We start from the raw sequence: 21,377 nt of genomic DNA on the forward strand, positions 1-21,377 counted from the left end.
TCATTCTCGCTAATGATACATTTCTTTCAGATTTCGTTCCCATAGAATGTTAGCTTGGAAATAGATGTCCTATTGTTTTATGCATACAGTGCCTGAGAAAGTAACCTTGAAATTGGCACATCTAGGAACTGTGGAAATGGACAACATACAAGTGTTCCAAATCGTATAAAAGAGGAAGATGGATGCCGTACCCCTGTTAGTAATGGGAGTCTTTCCTGATGATAGAGATATGGTGGACTATGAATGGACAATTAAACCTTCCGATTCATGTGGTGTGATGAATTGACAAATCATCAAGCACTTTGGTCTGAAAAAACTTTAATATACCATTCCCCAGTTAGATTATCAGCCACTCCATTCTGGATTCCCTTGGATTTTGAGAGGTACAGACTTCTTTGCCCTTGCCCCGCACTTTGCCTAATGCCGAGATGGGAAGACTAGGGGCCTGATTATGACTATGGCAGAGAGGATTACAAACATGACATATTTCGCCCGTTGTATTGCAAGTTCCATTATATCCTATGGAACTTGTAATATGGTGGATGGGATATCTGTCACATTTGTGACGAAGTAATCCCCTCCGCCAAGGTCGGAATCAGGCCCTTAGATTTTTCTTTTGACTGATGAGAAGACTCTTGGCCGAGCTGACATGCTGACACCTTCAATTTTGACTTGCTTGTTGCCAATTTTGGTTAGCTTTATCCTGCCCCAGATGTTGTTTTTCTAAATTCTTTTGGTCCTTTATTTCCTTTTCTGTGTCACCATATCTTGTAGCCCAGCACTAGGAGAAATATGACTTTGTACCCTTAAGGGATCCCGCCCTGAGAGAGAAATTAATTGGATGATTGTGATTTATTTAAAATGCTTAGAAAAACTGGTCTACATGTATTCTCAGAACACCAGGGGCTGGTACTTATGTTTTGTTTCGCTCTGATAGAACATCTGGTTTGCTGGATGTTAGTTAAGCTTCAGTGGTTCCCCAGACTTGGACATCTGATGGTAATTCTGTAGCTTGTAATAAAATACTTTAACTTTATTCCCAACTTGGGTTTTCCTTCTGTAACCACATTGGTCATACTGTAAATGTAAATGTTTGTTTTGATTGTGTATGTTGATTTTGCCTCCACCCCTTCTGCTAGGGTGAAACGATCTGTTGACCTCTCTTAGAGTACACCTGAGATGCCCTACCAGCACCAACTTGCGTTCTTCAACTTATCATATTCACATGGATAGTGGACACCCCATTTTTTTAAATACTTTGTCTTGTTATGTACGAGTGTACAAAACATGGGCAGCACGGGGAAAACAAGGCATTCATAATGGCCAGATCCCCACAACAAAATTATACCTAAAATACACCCCTCCAGTGAACAAAATTCCTACCAAAAAGTGCTGGAAGAACAACAAATAACCTTCTTTGAGACAAAAGATATAATACTTAATTAATATTGTTAAAAACAATTCCCGCCTCTTTCCAAAGTCCATGTTCTCCCTTTTTGGCACTGATTGCAGTACGGACTCCGGAACATATATATGTCCCCCCGTCTTACCCTCGGTTTCATGTTTTTTTTTCTGAATGTTAACATCAGTGTGTAACATCCCAGTCCCGAAATACAATCCCAGGATGGATAGCTTGTCCATTTCCTCTTTGAACATGAGAGGCATTATTAGGGTAATAAGAAATTATTTAAGCAGAAAGAAACATTTCGCGTTGCTTTGTGAGCCTTGTAAATAGACCCAGTTGTTATTTTATAGTGACCCACAACGCTGTCTTTTGTAGCTGTAAGTATCTGTCAAGTGGGCTCATCCTCAGAGGATCACTCCCCTTCCTTCAGCTGTCTCAGTGGCAGATACAGGAAAGAGCGAGAGAGGAAGCACGCTTCTCTCCACGTGTGAATGCTCAGATCCTTTGCTAAGCTGTCCCATTCACGGCAGCTTCCGCTATAAGGCCTTGCTAACTTGGCATGTACCACTGAGTGCCTTTCCGTTTCTTTTCGTCTCGGGACGTTTCAATACGCTCTTAATTAGACAAGTAATGAGGTTTGCAACTGGGCTAAAAGTGCAACAAATAGTATTCTGTTTCTGCTTCTTGCGTGGTGTTTTGTTTCTAATGTAACCGGCAGCTTCATGGGCCATTTAACCATTTACAGACTTCACACCAGAGATCAAAGTCTTTAACTGAAATGGCGTTGGAGAACTTCGAAGCCAGCCTACCGTATATGTCAGAAAGCAGCAGTGCTACCAAATGCTTGCAAAACATATCGTTGTTCTTTGTACTGTTTATCCCTGAGTTATCAATGAGAATCTGTTTCTCTGCTATCTTATATTAAAAAAGTAACAAAGGAGGTTTGTCAGAATTACTTTCAGAGAGCCACAGGACAAGCAGAACCTACTGGGCCCAACCGTGGGGCCTGGGGCCTTTTACTGCTCGTGTCCTGGGCGGGCCTGGCTTACTAAGGGTCCTGAGCAACAGCAGCTTGTGTGCAACCATGAGTGGTCCCTGGAAAACTGTGGGCAACAAAGCGGCAACTTTCTAAAATTGCAATTTGTGCAAAAGTTACATTACATTCGACTTGAGCATTAAGTCGGGGTTAATGCAACAATGCTTTTGGTACCCTGAAGTACCATATTTGGTATTCTCTACAGTAAAAACGACAAAATTGTGTTTTACTGCCAGGATATGATTTTTTTTAAATGCATGTATATAATGCACCTAGCCTTTAGGGCTCAGTAGGCCCTCTGTATTTGTGACTTATATTAAAAAAGGAAAGTGGCTTTGCCATTGCTTTAAATGGCAAAGTCAAGTTAGCAGTTTATAAAAAAAACTGTACCAGCTGTTATTGGCGGGCTGGGGGTCATCATTTGCTTTGTCACACTTATGTGCTGCAGGCCACAAGGGACCCTTAAACTAATAGGCCTTATGTACCCCAGTACCCTATACTAAGACCTTATGGGTAAGCTAAGTTATGGCAATTTTGGGTGAGCTAATTAGACTTACACATTTTAAGGTTCAGAGCAATGGCACTGATGCCTGTTGGGCAAGACTTTAGTGCACCTTCAGTGTCAAAAAACCACCAGCATCAGTTCAAAAACTTGGGGGTGATCATGAAAAAGAGGCATTTCCTTAAATTTGTGTTTGAGAGAGTGCAACAGCTGCTCTCAGCCCAGTGCCACCTGTGTGCGCATCCACAAGGGAGCAGAAATAATTTTTGGTTTGGGGCAAACAGATCAGTTAGCCAGTTGGAACTGGTTTTCCCTGGTCTTAGTGAGGATTCCTTGTTAGAACTTCAAAGTGATCGATCCACTAAGCTTCCAATCTGGTGGCAGCATCAAAAACTGAACATACATTAGGGAAGGTAAATCACAAGCTGACATTGCACTGGAAAGTTTGGGCACTATCTTCTGGCTAAGACTGTGTCAGAAGGATCAGAAGTGAGTCTGCTGTGGAGATGCAAGCCAGGGATAACGCTACAGACGTTTTGTCACAGCTCTGGACTGTGCCAGTTCACATTATTTGCCTGGCTCCGAACAGAGACCATTTGGCATGATTGAAGGTAAGAGGCAGCCTGGAGCTGGAAGTCAGGCTGGGCTCTTACAGCGAACAGAAGACTTCAGTTGCAAGTTTTGAGTAGTGCATAGGAACGTTTACTGATTGTTCATGCTGAAATGAGTTTGCAAAGCGTGGTGAAAATATTATTTCAAAATTCTGTTTCTTTGAGGTGAATTATTACATTTTTGTCATTTTGGTCTGTTTGAACTACAATACTTTAAATTTTTTACGGTATTGGTTTGGAAGCTTTGCTGGGTAACTTCTTGATTCAAGTTTTGTTTTGGTGCTCTTTTGCATTCTTTGCATGCTTTCTCTGGAGAAGGCTAACAACTTTTGCCAATGTGGTCAGAAGAGAGGCACGGTTTTGAAAGAGAGCCAGTGCTTGCCTAAATAGGACATAATTTACTGTGCCGGAAAAGGCTTTTTCCCACAGTGGTAACCTAGCTTCCTACATTTTAGATGCCTTCATGACCCCTGAAACCCTAGGTAGCAGAGTCAGTGCCAGGAGTCTCTCAGTAAGTGGGGTCGAACCTGCAATGCATGTATACTTCGAATGAACATATGAGGCCCCTGCAAAGAATTCACTTAGCAAGATAACCCATTCTACATCATACAGTGAGAGCCAATGAGAATGAGTATACCTTTTTCTAAAGTACGAGTACATAAAGGGCATACAAGAATGTTGCTATTAAGAAATACATTGAGCAGAGGAGTCTGTTCTTTGCTGGTGCCGAATGGACAGTGTTGTTGCTTTCATAAAGTTTGCAGCTATTAATGTTTTTTTATAAATCAAAAATGTGAAAAAAATAGCTTGTTTCATTTTCTTCAGCAGCACATTATTGGATTCAGAGATTTTCATGTTTTCTAATTCTTTAGAGGTACCATCTGGGATCACCGAGTGCAATTTTTGGAAAAGAGGGTACTAGCAAATTGGACATCTTTCACGATTTGGAATGCTGGCAAACAAGGTCGAAAACTCTACAGAAGCCTATCTGCAGCCAATCAGAAAAAGGTGAGATGTTGCAAAAATCTGTAATGGTTAACTATTGTAATATTATTACTTTTACTTTTAGAGTTCTTATTATTCAACACATTTAAAATCACGTTTCATATGCACAAATTCTCACAAAAATCTCTTATGTAAAGACTAGAAGGAATAAAAACAAATCATAACTGTAAACGTAATGCAGAGTAGTTCTAATATTTCTATTGGGTGCCACCATGATGACTTGCATGCCCATTTATCGTTGAGCAACTATATTGTAATTACTCTCTCCTCAAGAGGTATGCTTTTGTACATTGTATAGGGGATGGAGTGGAAGTTGTAATTGATGGCCAGGATAATTTTTGCGAGTCCTAGTTTCATCTTAATCTGGAAGATCCCAATGAGAGCCTTTAAAATGTGTCTCTTTGCCTATCATAGGCTCATCAATGGATGCAGAAAAATTGACTTTGCTTAAATGGTGAGAAAATAGAAATCCTGCTCGCAAGGCTTGTCAAGCTATCCTCCTGACTTTGACAAAGACGGAGTCACTTGGATCTCACTCGTTCCCATGTTTATAAGTGTGGAGTGCTATTTGACAGCCAGCTCTCCTTCAATCTCCAAATTAACATTGTTTCCAAATAAGCTCTGCCAGACACTCCTTTATCTTTCTCAGAATATTGCCTTAGTGCCTGTTGTGGTTATTTCCACTTGTTATAAAGCAGCAGCTTCTTTATTGGTCCCCTTGCAAATCATTGCAAACCTCTAAAGAGTCCAGAATCATGCAGCCTGTCTCCTGTTTGACCTCGTATGGCCACACCCTGCCTGCTATGAAGTACATCCATTGTGCCCAGAAAAAGAGGCATACATGTTAAAGCACTTTGTTTTGTTCACAGATGTAACGTGGATGCATGCCAGTCTGTCTTGCCAAGCTGTATGTCCGCTACCTTCCAACTAGAAGTCCTGGGTCTGACAATAAAAATCTACAATCTATAAAACAAACCTATTACAAGAAGTTTGGTGGAAGGTCCCTTCAAGAACAAAACTCATTTCGATGAAACTTTTTTAACTGATGCTCAAACTTGAAAGTGATTTTGTCATTAAAACCCCACCTTTACAAGAAGACTTGTGGGGTAATTTAGTCCCTTACGGTAGCCCTTTTATGTTTGTTTAGAAGAGTTTGTTGGCTCTCTAAGATCAACTTTTTGTGGATGAAGAGGGAGGAAATGTGGTAAGGTATCATGTCGGAGTTATTCAGATTGGAGTTTGAGAGTAGTGTTTAGGTCTAAAATTCCTTTAACCTAGAGGGCTTCTTTTTAGAAGGGAACCAAAGAGTCACTGATAATTGATGAAAGTCTTCATCTTTAATGCTTCATGAAGATCATATATGACATCATATGATGTTCTTCCTATTATGAACTGTGTGAAAGGACAAAGTCTCTTCACCCTCCGACCTATCTGACAGACCAGGACTCCAAATAGAGTGTCTCGGACACTAACTATGTCAGAGTTTGCATGACTGAACAGTGGAGGCATTAGTAAGGATAACACACATTATTACTTAATCACAGATCACAACTCTCCTTTTGCAAATGACAATGTGGCAAACAAGCACAACTAGAAGCCCATATTGATAGCTAATGAAGCATACACAACCACTCTGTTTCTCTCTGTTCCTTCTTTCTCGCCCTCTCTCCGTCCCTCCCTCTCTCTTTCTCTGTCTCTTTCTCCCTCTCTGTCTCTCACACATACTGTTTCTCATTCTCTCCGTTTTTGACTCTTCAAAAAACCAGTTGGAATGCACATACTGCTGGCTTGCCACTTTCAACCGTTAAAACTTCAGGATGCAGGGAATGAAACATGTGAACTAAGAGAGAAACTATGGTGTATGATCAACCAAATTGTCAGAGGTTCACAAGGATATGCATAGCAGATCTGTTTTCTTACTGCAATGGAAACTAAAACAGTTATCCTCTCTTACCTGAAGACAAAAATCATTACTGCTTGTTCTAATGCAAGTCTACACCAATCAGCCCAGACCAGTAGCACGTAGTCGGTGAATCAAAGGATCTTGGCTATGTTTTCCTATTTTGATAATAGTATGGGCTTTGAACAGCCATGTAGATTTTAAGAAACTGGATTTTTATTTACCCTTCCACTGACTAAATAGTAGAGATTCTGCACTGTTTGGCCAGCAGCTGTGCAAATAATAAGGAAACTTCACTATTTGCCTGGCCAAAGGCTAATTGTCAGAGATTATGTACTGTATTGGGTAGCAGTCAAGCAAACAGCAAAGAAACTTCCCTCATTATCCGACTGCTGGGAAAATAGCAGACAGTATTCACAATGTTGCCAGCACTCATGCAAATATCAAGTGAACGTAATTTGTTTCTTGGCTGCTAGTTAAATAGCTTTTATTATATGCTATTTCACTTGTATCCTTGCAAATAGCCAGAAAAATCAGAATTGACCCAGCTGCTGTCTAAATAGCAAAAATAATTTAATGTTTGGCTGGTGGCCTCGCAAATAGAAAAGACACTTCACCTGGTGGTTTCCTAAATGCACCGAATACCTCAGTGACCACTAACTCCTCAACACCACTCAGACTGGTGTCAGACCCAACCACATCACGGAAGCTGCTTTCGGTGCCCCTATGGATGACATCTACATTACTATAGATGGAGGAGACGCAGCAGCTGTCATCATCAACAGCATTTGATACAGGTTCCCAACACCTACATTATATCAGAATCCAAGAGCACGCAATCCAGTGGATCTGCTCCTTCATGACTGAAAGGACCCAATCACTCAGCCTGGCACTGTACATCTCCATTGCCCACAATCTCATCTTCGGAGATCTCCATGGATTCTCCCTGAGCCTCTCCCTGTTCAACGCATACATGATCCTTCTAACAGGATCATCTGCTCTCATGATATAAATGTCCTCTCCTGCGCCGAAGACACACAACTCATTCTCTCCCTCACAGACAAGACACCCAGATCATGTTCAGAATGAGCACTTCACTGGGGGCTCCACCTGGTGGCCAACAGACCTAGGACCGACACCCAACTCCACAACCCATGCCAAGAACCTCAGGATTGTCATCGACAGCAAACCCAACATGACCGCCCAAGTGAACGCCGTCACTTCCGTCATGCTGCCATACCCTGGAAATGCTGAGGAGGATTTTCAAATGGTTTCCAATCAACACCTGGAATATGGTCACACATACCCTTGTCACAAGCTAGGTGGAATACAGGAACACCTTCTATGTCGGGATCCACAATAATCTCACCAGAAGGTTGCAAAATATTCAGAACCCAGCAGCCAGAATCTCTGTCAACCTACTGTGCTGCACTCACATTAAACCACTCCTGAAGTGGCTCCACTGGTACCCCACACACAAATGAGCACGTCAGACTCCTCACGCACACTTTCAAGGCACAACATAACACTAGCTCAGTATACTCCAACAATCCAATCTGCTTTCTTGAACCTTCCACACACCTCCGCTCATCTGGACTCTATTCGCATACATACATACACGTATACGGAAAACCAGATCCAGGGGATGAGCCTTCTCTTACATGGCTCTAAAAGCATGAAATGACCTATCGCTACACAAAAGAGCCCCCTCCTCACATCTAGAATTCTACAAGAAGAGGAAGACCTGACTTTTGGAGTTATCCCACTAGGTCCTACATTTGGCTTGACTCACACCTGGTCAGGGCCAGGATACCCTCCCTATATTATAGTGTTCTCTACAAATCTGTATAACATAACATAACCTACAGATCATTTTTTTCACAGTTCCACTTTCATACTCATCTTCCAGGCTGGGGATGTGGATCCACTATTGAGTTTTGAGAACTGATTTGGGTGATTCTCTTTTAAGTGTAATTTGTTGGCTTTAGCTCAGACACAGCCTTGATACTAGGTGATTGCTGTCACAGAAATAACAATAGTGCTGGCTCCAGAGCAGGAATATCCAAAATAAGAATACAGTGAAGCATGAGATCTCTGCACCTGCCTGCCTTCAGCCTTCATGAGCAGTTATCAGTCACAGAGAAAACAGCAACTCAAAGGTTACACAGACTATTCTACCAGTCTTGACACTCATTGCCTCTTTGCTGGCCTTCCCAACACATCTGTCACATATGTATCTTCACCCCCTTCATCAAGGCATTAGAGTTCCACTGACCACTTGTCTGGTGCTGAAGCCATCATTGCTGGCCTTGGTTCCTAGTGCTATCATAGTTGGCAATGAAATCCCATTTTTACCATGAATCCCTCTTTTGGTCATCATAGATGATCTGTCTGGAGTCTTTCTCACCCCCTCCTCTGCTCACCTAAATCTTCTTATGATCTTGAGTTCCCCTTTGCTGATTGCCACAGTTATTTGACCCTCCTTTGTTAGCCATTAACCATTTTGCTTACCTCAGTCATCTGAGTTTCTCAAACCCTTCCTGCCATTCTTCAGAGACAGCACTTCTTTCGTTCATCCACCTTTAGACTCCTCTACCAAGTTTCAAGTTTCAGTCACTCTGCCACCATATCCAACCTCATACTACTGTGTCAGTATCAGACAGCATATGTGTTCACTCAGAGGACAGAGTATAACAGTTTTACGTTTTTATTTACTTTGCAGGCTCTGATTTTTCAGCAAATTCTTACCATTACTATACGTGGCTAAAAATGTGGAGCCTTCTGGGGGTTGACAGCATAAGAAACATGAATAAGTGCTGTTTACTAAAGAGATATTCTAATACATGTGGCATAGAATCACATTCCATTCTATTCTTCTGCTCCCAGTCTTCTTCCTTCTCCTCTAGATCCTTCTGTGCCTTCAAGTATTGGCCCTCTTCCTGGACCTTCTCCAAGTCCCCTTTTTCTGGATTGTTTTTGTCCCCCTGAGCCTCATCTTGGCCCTGGTCCAATTAGTTCTGGTCACCCTGGTTTCCTGAATCTGGCGCTCCTGGTTTTAGTCTTTCCTGACCCTCATCTTCCTGGCCCTGCTCCTGGCCCTTCCTTGTATTAACACTTCCTGGGCCTCCTGATCCTATATGTTTGATTCTTACCCGGAACCTGCTGGTCTTCTGGGTCCTCCCCCACCTAACCCCGTTGTCTTGATTCTCAAAGATCTGACGCTCAGAATCATCCTGGTTTGGGTCATCCTGATTCTCTTTTCCCTGGTCCCTGTCTTTGTGGCCCATCTGGTACACCTGTGGCCATGGGTCCTGGTCCTCCTGATTAGGTCCTCTCGTGCTGGGCCTTTTCATTTTGGTCCTGGTCCCATTGGTTCCTATGGCTCTGGTTATCCTGGTCCTCCTGATTCTTACCAGTCTGGTCCTGATACCCGCTGGTCCCCCCTCCTCCTCTTGGTACTTCACATCCTTGTCCCTTTTGCTGTGGCTCTTCTGGTTCTAGTAGCCTTGTTCCAGGTCCTGCTTTTTCTGATACTTCTAGTCCACCTAATCCTCCCCAATTTGGTCCCTGGTATTAATTACCTTAGTCCACCGGCTCCTCCCTTGACTGTTCTGTCCTCCTCCAACTTGTCATGATACCCTTGGCCCTGGTCCTTTTGCTCTTTGTCAATCTGATTCTGCACTAACTTGCTTACGTAATCTTGATCCTCTTTTTTTTTTTTTTTTTTTTAATAACTCTTGTTATTGAATTTTCAACCATACCAGATCCAAAGAATGTACATAGAACAACACTGTACCGCGGCACAAGAGGTAAAGGAAAGGAGCAACAATAAACCCCGCCATCCCCCCCAAACCCCCCACAGACACTCGAACATAACCTTCAGCAAATCTATATTTGGTCTCATTTCTCCATCATAGGAGTCCCAGTCCCTCCACCCCGTAGCTGTCCATAGTTTACAGTCCACATCGAACTCCAGTGGATCTACATTCCATACACCCCTATACAGGTAATGAATGGTACGCCATCCAGGCGCCCCAGACCCTCCCAAACCTTCGCAGGCAGCCTCTGTTTGTGTATGTTACCTTTTCTGCCATCAAGAATCCATCCATCCCTTTCCTTCATGTGTCTACCATGGGGCCGAGCTCTGCTCCCCAAAGACGGGTGACATCCCTCTTAGCCACCACCAACCTAAGATTGCAGAACATGAGCTTGGCCCGGGTCAATATTATTGGTGATTCCCAGTAGAATGAATTTGGGGTCAAGCTGGAGCCACTCTGAGACCACCCCCTGCAGCTCCTCCACAATCTTCACCCAGTAGTCCTGCATAACAGGGCAGCCCCAAAGGTGCCAATCTGCCCTGACATCTTATTCAATTCAGGTGTTGTGCACGCCCCAAATTATGCAGACACCGTCTATTGTAGTAAACCCTATGAAGGATCTTGAACTGGATTAGTTGCAGCCTTGACCTGATGGCTACTTCCCAGGGGAACATCAACGCTGCTTCCCAGTCTATATCTTCTATTTCCCCTAAGTCGGCCTCCCACCGACTACGTAGTCTGCAAAGGGTATCTGTCATATTACTGTTGATGGTCCCGTACACCATAGAGACAGCTTTATTATTTAACTGTTCGGTCAACAGTCTACCTTCCAGTGGAGCATATTCCGGTATTCCCTCCCTCTGGGAGGCTCTGCGCCCTCCAAGCATATCTCAATCAAGCATAGTAGAAGAATTGCGTCTTGTTGAGCCCATATGCGGCCAGTAGTGATTCAAAATGCATGCGGTCCCCCCTTCCAATACATCTCCTAGGTTGAAAATTCCAATGTGATTCCATGCCTCGAATCAGGTCAATTTACCAATTTCCAGCAGCCAGCTTCCTTCCCATAGGGGGTTCATCTTGGTGGGTCTGCGCACCCACCCCAGCACCCCGGTGACCCTGGACCAAGCCCCAAGAGCCGCCCGGGTAGCGGGTAGGAGCTGCCTCACTCCCCTACCTCCATATAAGTGATGAAGACACGATTTCTCCTCCCACTGCAGTCTCTCCAACCTAAAGGTAGGATGATCTCCGGGGGCATACATCCAATCATTAACATTGATCAGATGCGCCGCCCAATAGTATGCCTCTCCATCTAGCAGGGACAGACCCCCACTATATTGATTACGCTGCAGGGTTTTAAGCAGAATTCACAGGTGCCTCTTCTCCCACATAAAAAATCCATACATTCTGCACCAGGGCCCGGAAAAACCCCAGTGGGATCCGGTAATATGTATTGTGTAAGACATACAGTAACTTTGGTAGGGGGATCATCTTAAACATGGCCACCCGACCCATCAGAGTAAATGGGAGACCCCCCACGCTCCTTATCAGCTCAGCACATACCATTCAACCTCCCCAAATTGCGGGCATGACAGAGGTCCCCCTTATGTGTCATGAATCTACCAAGGTACCTGAATACTTCGCTCAAATATTTTAATTCAGATGTTAGGTAGTGGAGAACCGTGTTCTCCTGTGGGGGTACAATACTGACTTATCCCAGTTAATCTGGTACCCAGAGTAGTTCCTGTACTCTGCAAAAACCTGAAAGAATCTCAGCAGATAGTCTAGGGGTTTCGCCACATATAGAAGTATATCATCAGTGTATAAGGAGATGCGTTCCTCCTCCCTCTTCCTCTCTTTCAGCCTGAACCCGTACAATTTGGGGTGGACACGGATCCTACACGCCAAGGATTCTATTGTGAGGGCGAATAGCAAGGGCTACAAGGGACATCCCTGTCAGGTGCCTCTTGCAATAGGAAACTCGGATGAAAGGGTCCCATTAACCCTAACCGCCACCATCGGATTACAGTAGAGCAGCTGCACCTATTCCCGATATCTAGGGCCCACCTGAATCTCTCCAAGGTACTCTCTAGAAAGGGCTAAGGCACTGCATTGAATGCTTTTTCAGCATCCAGAGCCAGAAATATGTGTGGATCTGGGCATTGCAGGATGGTATGTATCCAATTATGTGTGCGCCTCAAATGATATCTAGTGGACTGTCCCGGCATGAAGCCGGATTGGTTCCTGTGAACTGAAGGAGTGATAACTCCCTGGAGGCACATCGGTAGTACTGTGGCCAACACTTTCACCTTTACATTAAGGAGGGAAATCGGTCTATATGATACACATGACGCTCTAGGTGGATCACTATTTCCGCTTTCCTTTGGTCCGTGGGGAGTGTGCCCTGGCTTCTTGCCTCCAGGAACATAGCAAGAAGTCTCTTGAAATGCTCTGCTGAGCATCCGTTAGGGCCTGGGGCTTTCCCCGAGCGCAGCCCTGTCATAGCCGTTTTAACCTCCTCTAAGGTGATGTCCCCTTTTAAAGTCGCCCTGGTCTCAGCATCTATGACCAGGACCACTATACCTTGTAAGTATTCCCTAATTCGGTGTGAATCCTTTAACTGGCGGGCCTGGTATAAAGCCCAATAGTAACCGGCGAAGGCCTCTGCAGTTTCTGTATTTGAGGAAACCCGAACCCCCTCCTGGGTCTCAACCTCGTCTACACACCTTGCTTCCATTTCCTCCCTACCCAGCCAAGCCAGAAGTTTCCCTGCTTTATCACCTGTTTGATATAGTCTGTGTTAGGCGGTGCTCAACCGAGTTCTACTCTCCGACTCCGCCATTTCCCTGTACTCTGCCATAGCTAGCTCCAATTGAGGAGGCCCTGGCACAGGTTCCAGCCCCTCCTCTAACTCTAGGAGTTGTCGCTTGTATTTTTCCAGCGTTTCAGACGCCTTCTTACTCATCCGTGCCACTAAGTTCTGAGCACTATCTCGGATCACTGTTTTGTATGCCTCCCAGAGCACCACCGGGGATTTACCCGACCCCAAGTTTTCCTGGAAATATAGTTCAGGTTCTACTCGGAGCCCATGTGCCACCTCGTGGTCCTGCAGGACCCAAACCACCAGCTTTCATCTCTGGGATCCCCCATCTAGTCTCCCATTCCGTACCATCAGAGGAGACTAGTCCAACAAACCCCAGGCCAAATAGTCCTCCTGGTGGACAGCCACCCTTCCTCCACAGGGGCACAAATATATTCCAGTCTAGAAAAGATCTTATGGGCCCCAGAAAAGTAGGAGTATTTCTTATTGGTGGGATGGGCACGGCGCAACAGATCAGACAATCCCAGTGTTGCCGCGAAGCGATACAATAAAGTATGTGGGACAGTTCCCCCAGACATCCCAGAGCGATCCCGCTCCGTTTCCATTGCATCATTAAAATCACCTCCCACGAAGTGGGTCGTGGAGTCTACCTCCAATAGAATCTCTGCAAGCTTTTCCAGCATGGGAGCCTTAAGTCTAGGCGGGGCATAAACACTTACAAACAATATTTTCTGTCTACCCCAAGGCCCCTGTACCCCCACGTATCTACCCACTGGGTCAGTCCACTGTCTTGTGATATGAAAGGGGGGAGATTTATGGCTCAATATCAGCCCCCCCCCCCCCCGGAGCCGGAAGTGTAGCCTGCGTGTGCCAATGTAACATAGGGTCCCCTACCCAGAAATATACTCCTGGTGCCCTTAAGATGTGTCTCCTGTAAAAAAACAAAAACATCTGGATGTATTCTCTTTATGTACTGAGACACCAAACCACGTTTGACCCTGTCCCCAAGTCCATTTACATTCCACGATAGAACAGAAAAGGCCCGTGGATTTCCTCGGTGGGAGCAAATCACTTGCGGGTGTCATTGTAATCAAAGGGACACTGTGTTAAGCAGGGGTAGGACCTCCCATCCATGACTTCCGAGCACGCTGACGGGACACCTAGATGGCAGTAGTTTTTGAGGAGAGACCAAACATGCATGTGTGTCTGTGGCTTGCCTATAGTCAACATAAACAGGCAAAGAACAAACCCCAGAAAAATTGTTCCTCCTTTTTAAGTCATCTTGTTCTTAACCACCTGGCTTGGTTATTCTGGCTCCTGTCATGCTGTCATCTTAACCCTTTTGTCCTAGTCCTCCTTTTCCTCCTTGTCTCGTTCCTCCTTGTACTGTTATGCTGGGACCAGATACTCCTGTGCCTCTATGACTTGATCTTGCTTTTTCCCTTCACTGTGGTCCCACCAGTCCTCCTGGCCCTGGTGCTCTTTGCTCTTGTCCTGATGACTCTGGTTGCTTAGCAGTGTCCTTCTGTTTCTCCTGTTCTCCTAGTCTTCTTCATGCTCAGTCTGGTTTGCTTAGCATTGGTCTCTTATTTCTGATCCTGTCATCTTAGGCCTTGCCATCTTAGCCCTTCGTTTTTAGTTTGGATCATCCTGGTCCTCCTAGTCCTGGTGCCTTGTCCTCATGACCTTTTTGGCACTGCACCCAATGGCCTAGGCCAGCGGTTCTTAGGGATCCTAGAGGTCCACGACGCCTACCCAGTGAGCCTGTAATGGCTTAGAATATTAAATAATATTAACAGAATAATTAAGTGTACATAAATAAAGAAACAAACTATAAAACTGAAAATCTTAAAACATTCTGTAAATCTGAAGGACTTTGAAATTAGGGCTAAAAATTAAGTTGGTATCCTCAGATTGATTCGTGGGAGCATTGATAGTGCATCGAGTAGAATATACTATGGATGATGGGTGTTTCAACTGAATATAGAAAAGCACCAACCTCCCCATTAAAATTAAAATTTGTTTTTTTATTTGTTAATTAAATAAAATGTGTCATCATTTTGTATGTTTTATGAGTGTTTGTGTCTGTATTGTTTTGTGTTGTTTTGCAGTTCAAATCATCAAAATTGTTTAGACTGAGATCCCATGGTTCCAGTAATGGCTAAGATGGGATACCCAGATTCCAATAATGATCCAGGGAAGGTCCCCAGATTCCAGTGATGATTAAATGGGAATGTATAGAAGTCAAACGGTTAAAAGCCACTGGCCTAGGCACTCTTGGTCCTGGTTCTCTTTGTCTGGGTCCTTCTGAGCCTCATCATTCTGGTCATGGTTCTCTTGCAAATCCAGGTTCTGTCGCCTTTGGCTTCCTGTCTCTGGCTGTTCTCGTCCTAATGATCTTCCCCACCCTGGTATTGCCACCCTCCCAGGTCATGGTCTTTCTGCTGCACATGATACTTTGGGCCCTGGCCTATGGTCACAGTTCTTCTGGCACTCCTCGACCTGTTCCTTGTCTTTTTAGGGCTGATCTCTCTTATTCTCATTGCTCTGGTCCTTGTCCTCCTGGCTCTGGTCCTCCATGGTATTCATGGTACTGGCCATTATCCTTGCTTATTTTGGTCCCTTGGTCCTATTTGCCATACTCCTTATGCTCCTAATCTACCTGGTCTTCCAGGATCTGGTCCTGATCCTCCTTGTCCTTGTGGTTCTATACCAAATGATCATGGTCCTTCTTGGTCTGGTTGTCCTGGGCCTGGCCTTCCTGTTCCTTATCATCTTAACCATATTGTTTGTAGCCCTGTAGCATGGACCTCTAGGGTGTGGTCATCCCGGTCCTAATATCTACCTGGTCCTGACCCTTCTTTTCCTCCTCATCTGGGTCCTCCTGGTCCTGGTACTCAAAGTCCTAATCTTCTTTGCCCTGATCTTCCTGGTCACCCTAGTCCTTTATTTCCTGGTCCTCTTAGAACGCTTCCTTCTGTCTCTGGATGCCTATGTCCTTGGTCTGACCTCCCTGGCACTCCGTGCCACAGTCATGCTATTTTTAATTTTACCAGTCCTGGTCCTTCTCAAGGTTATGTACCACTTGGCCCGATCTTGGTCCTGGCCCTTAGGGTTTGTTTCTCCTGGGTCTTGATCTCATGGTCCTTGTTCACGAGCCACCCTAACCTTGGTCTCCTTGGTCTGGGTCCTTTTTGTCCTATTGTGCTTGTTATCATAAACCTTGTATTTTTGCCATCCTGGCCCTTCTTGGTTCTACCAGTCTTGGCCCATCTGGCTTTGTTCCTTTTTGATTCTCTTGGCCCTGGTCATCTTTTCCTGGGTCTTCTCACTCTGAGCCTGGTACTGCAGGTCCTGGTCCATCCGGTCTCTTTTGTCTTGGCTCACTTAGTTTTTGTCCTCCTGGTGTGGGTTGACCTAGTTCTCCTGGATCTGTTAATTGTCATTTTAGTCCTACTGGTACTGCAACCATTGATCCTGACCCTCTTGATTTAGGTTCTCCTTGTTCAGATCCTCTTAAATCTGCCCATTATAGTGGGAGCGTGGCCGGGAACCCACGCAAGATGGCCTGACACTAGTGCAGCTCGGCCGGCCGGGACCGTTAATCTGCCCAACATTAATCACATCTGGAGCTCACGTTAAGAAGATATGCTAGGCATTGATTCATAAATAGATAAGCCCTTGCCAGAGGGGTAAAAATCGGCAATGGGAGCACAATACTGACGGGGGCAAGGAGGGACAGCCATAGACAGGGCGGAGAATGCAGACCTCACGAGGGAGGCGAGTTCGAGACCCTTTGCAGCGAGTCTGACTATTGGCAGCCACGATGCAGTGAGGGGCAGGAGCATTGCGCCTGCTGCCGAGAGACTGTGAGAAGCGCAGGAGGACAGTAGGCTGCCACTGTGACATAGAGGACTGACCTCGCGCGGGCTGCAGAGGCGAGATGTCTTGTGGTAGGTGCGGCATGGCCTTTGTCCCTGGGCTGAAAGGGCGTCTGGGGGAGTGTGGGCCTGGACAGAAGAGGTGCTGCGGTCGCCGGCTGCGGTGGGAGGCCAGTGTGACAAAAAAACGGCTTCTGGCATGCCATGGTGGCCAAGGGCCCGGAACGAGAATGGCTGTGGACAGCCTAAGTCTCAAGGCTGGTTTACTGGCTCAGAGAGAGCACTACAGGGGAGAGGTCCCGTAGCCATAGAAAGAGAGAGGGCAGCCTGGATGCAGAGGACTACTGATCGGAGGGCCTACAGGAGCTCAGAGGCCCGAAACAGAGACAGCTGAGAAGTGATATGCACCCTGGAGTCCGAAGCCAGCCCAGGTGGAGTGGAGCCCCAGAAGAGAAGGTATTGGCATTGCGGGACAGGAGGGATGCGAAATCAAGGGTGAATACCTGTATGGGCCTGAGGAACATAAACTGAGGACTATTTTGGCAACTAGTATGGCCCATTTTCATAGTGACCTGAAGGGGTGGTGGGGGGCCATCAGATAAAGATTTTAAAGAGGGCCCACATGCTAGTGGATACAGCGAGTATACGACGGGTGCTGTCTGTGTACTGCCAAATTGATTGCATATCACGCTCATCAGGGTGTGACACCACAAGTTGCTGGCCATCCGCGACTCCGCACTTGCCTAAAACACCGTGAAAATGGGGAAGGCGGACAGGCAGTCCTGCCTTCCTTTTGAGCCTCAGGGTGCCTCCAAAATGGTACGCGATGACACCTCAACGGAAGAACAGACTGGGTATGCTGCTAGGTCGCCCCTGCTGGAAAAGACTCTATTAGCCATGCAAGCCGCTGACAACCAATTGATGAAAAAAATGAATGTGCTAAATTAGCAAAAATGGATCAGCAGGCAATGCGTATCACAGACACGGAAAAGCCCCTCTCAACAACAGAAGATGATCTCCAGTTAGTGTGCACAAAATGCTTAAATATGAAGAAAGTACTGGAGGTTATTAGAGTAAAAAACGAAGATTTAGAAGCCCACTTGAGGCATAACAACTTACGCATAGTTGGGGTGCCTGAGTCTATAAATGTGGGAAAAATGGAGACCTATGTACAGGTAATGCTCAGCTCAATATTTGGACCGGAGGCTCTATCCCCCATGCTAGTGGTCGAGCAGGCACATCGCTCTCTCATGACTAGGCCGCCGCCGGGGGCACCACCCAAGCCCATAATAGCAAGACTTTTGAACTATCAAGACCGAAACACAGTGCTCCTGCTGGCCCCCGAAAAACAAAATGTTACCTACCAGGGCATTCAAATATCATTCTACCCTGACTTCACGGTTGCAGTAGAGGCTGCACAGCGAGAATACATGGTAGTCAAAAAGCAGCTGCAGAAAGCCAAGTTACCCTCTGCTATGCTTTACGCTGCAAGACTGAGAGTCGAGCATCAGGGGAAACAACATCTCTTCACGTCCTGTTCAAGGCTGTTCAAGATTTCCTCCGGAAGATCAAATCACGCAAACATGATCGCTTGGTGGACAATGCAGAAGATAAAGAGGAGACCTAAAATATTACTTAGCGACATGATGATTATAAGGCAGAAAAAGACACATGAGGGGTCCATTGTAGAGAAGAATTCCAGATGACATAGCACAGGAAGATGGCACGGACCTTCCGCAATGACTAACTCAGCTCATATGTGTAACAAAGTACTGTCCTGGCCACCTCCGGGCACTCTGAGATCCTGGGAACCTGGCTATTGTTCCCCACAATGCAAACACCCCAAGTAATTCACTGTTGGAAGAATGTTTTGATTTCAGTCACCAGTTGTGAAATGTTTTGTATGATTTTGTTGGGTGTCAAAGGGATTGTCTTTGGCAAAGTTGGGATGCTGAAGTGGGTGGGGGAAGGGTTTTTGTTATTGTTAATACAGCACTCAAATGTACGCTTCGCAAAGGGGAACCAAGGCTGTGAAGCATGTGTGGAGCTTGTGCACAGCACCACACATGGTCTCAAACTACATGGGCGTGTTCTATGGGGGGCCGAGTAAATTTAATTAGATGGAATGTCCAAGGTCTCAATAATCCGTGCAAGATAAGACAACTGTTTAATTATCTCAACAGACACTACATACATATTGCACTCCTCCAGGAGAAGCATCTAACATGCCATACAGAAAGAGTGGTGGGGCTAGATAGGCTGTACATAGGGTGGCCTCCTCTTACGTCAATTATGCCTGTGGTGTCATCTCAATAAAAATGGGGGTGTGCCCTTCATAATTACACACTCCTTAGGCCGACAAGGAAGACTAGCAGTTATAAAAGGGAATCTAAATGGCATACACCTAGCTCTGGTTGATACATATGCACCTAATGTAGATGACCCTAGCTTTTTCACATTTGCGTGGAATACATTGCAGACTATGCCTGCAGACATAATACTATGGGGAGGAGATATGAGTATATGTTTAGATGCTACAATGGACAGATCATCCATTGAAGCGAGACAGGGTAAAAGAGCAGCCACTCTAATAAAGGAGGGAATGGAGGATTACAATATGGTAGACGCATGGAGATTCAGACATCTTGAGGCGAGGGAGGGCACCTTTAAATCCTCAGTACATGGCACTTGGACAAGGCTAGATTATTGGTTGCTATCACGAGGGGTGTGTACGTGGGTAGTGGGAGTGGAACATCTCTCTAAAACCCTATCCGATCATTCTCCAGTACGGCTCCAACTGGAGATACTGGATATCATACATAGGCTCTTTACTTGGTGCTTCAGGTCATCGAAAATGGTAGATGCTTCCTTCAGCGAGGGGGAGTGGTCTGGGATTCGCGATTACTTTGCCACGAACGTGGGCTCTCTGGAGGGGTGTGACATGCTCTGGGGGGCCTTCAAGGTGACGATCAGAAGGGCATGCATCAGTATACAGGCTGGGATGTGGAGGTCACTCCGTGGCCGTATTGGAGTTATTGAGGCCAAGCTACGCTCTCTTGAGAGGGAATATGAGGAGACATTATAGCTGGCTACACTTGCCGAAATCCGTGTGAATCTTACCGAATGTAATGATGTTGCTGAGCAGGAGGCTTGTTTCATGTCAAAGCGGCATAAGGCAAGGGCATAGTCGAGTCGCCTCTCCCCGATTATTCAAGAGTACATCAAATTTGAATATTATGCTGGACTGTTTATTAATTGGTCCAAATCAGTTCTAGTTCCACTTACCAAAACACTACGCAATGTCCTATGGAATATCCGCTGAGGTGGGATGTAGACCCAGTTAAATATCTGGGGATATGGGTACATTGGGATCCCGAGCTTGTACTGTGCTATAATTATGGCACTGCAATATCCAAATCAGAGGAGCAGATATCCCGCTGGAAGCACCTACCACTATTACTGGTGGACAGAATTGCAATCTTAAAAATGATGGTGCTGCCGCAATACTTATATCTCTTCATAAATATCCCAATAAAACTGCCTATGCATTTCTAAGCTGCTCCATCGGGCTGGACTGCATACTATGGGAGATGTCTATCCAAATGGGAGGCTTATAGTCCTAGATGGCTTACCTACCACGGGTGCAGGCCGCACTGCTTAGATTTACATATATTAGACTGCGCACTGCTACGCGCTGACTATATCCTACATTCCCTCAGTCTCCAGCCGAACTAAAAGCATTACAGATTTTGCTGACGTGATTCAAAGAGTCACTTGATCACTAAACGATACGACGCAGCACAATCGGACAGACCATTGACATCAGAGAGGGCACGAGGGAAATGGTGTGAAGCAGTGGGGAAGGAGATTAGCGAGGCGGAGTGGTCATTTTGCTGCACACAACTACACATACTCACAGCAAACTGTAATTTGAGGATTATACATTTAAAATTTCTCCATCAAGTATACTACACACCAGTGAGACTATGCAGATATGGTCTAAGAGCATGGACTGACACAAAGCATTTCACCTGCTGAGAGGCACTTTGTTCCTATAGCATTGCTGATGGTGAAGCATTGTTTGTCTCTCCACTGGAATGGTAGGGCAAAGCCCCTAAAGAACCGTTGGTTGCAAGATATTGTTTACTGTAAAACACAATTGGAATTCTATCCGGAAGAATTGCCTAACGGCGAGACCAAAAGACATATGGGGGACCCTTAATAACCCATCTTATGGAGCATCCAAGGGGAACTGAGCAAAGAACATATGTGTCATCACCTCAGATGACCTAAGATAATATGGATTACCTCCCGTCCCTCCCTCGCCTTCTTTTCCCAACCAATGAGGCTCCCTTCCTCCCCCTAGACCCCTCCCTTCCCTTTTGAAAAGCCCCCCCACCA

At 45.4% G+C, this 21,377-nt stretch overlaps 1 protein-coding gene across 1 annotated transcript in view; it reads left to right on the top strand.

Annotated features, from left to right (window-relative positions):
* Nucleotides 1–21,377, top strand: part of B3GNTL1 (UDP-GlcNAc:betaGal beta-1,3-N-acetylglucosaminyltransferase like 1) — a 1,877,148-nt gene that overhangs the window by 1,668,975 nt on the left and 186,796 nt on the right. Inside the window, exon 9 of the mRNA XM_069200350.1 lies at nt 4,427–4,562. Coding sequence (XP_069056451.1) covers nt 4,427–4,562 — 136 coding nt within the window. The remainder of the gene's footprint in view (nt 1–4,426; nt 4,563–21,377) is intronic.

Source organism: Pleurodeles waltl, chromosome 7 (assembly GCF_031143425.1).
Source record: "Pleurodeles waltl isolate 20211129_DDA chromosome 7, aPleWal1.hap1.20221129, whole genome shotgun sequence".
NCBI classification, from domain to species: Eukaryota; Metazoa; Chordata; class Amphibia; order Caudata; family Salamandridae; genus Pleurodeles; species Pleurodeles waltl.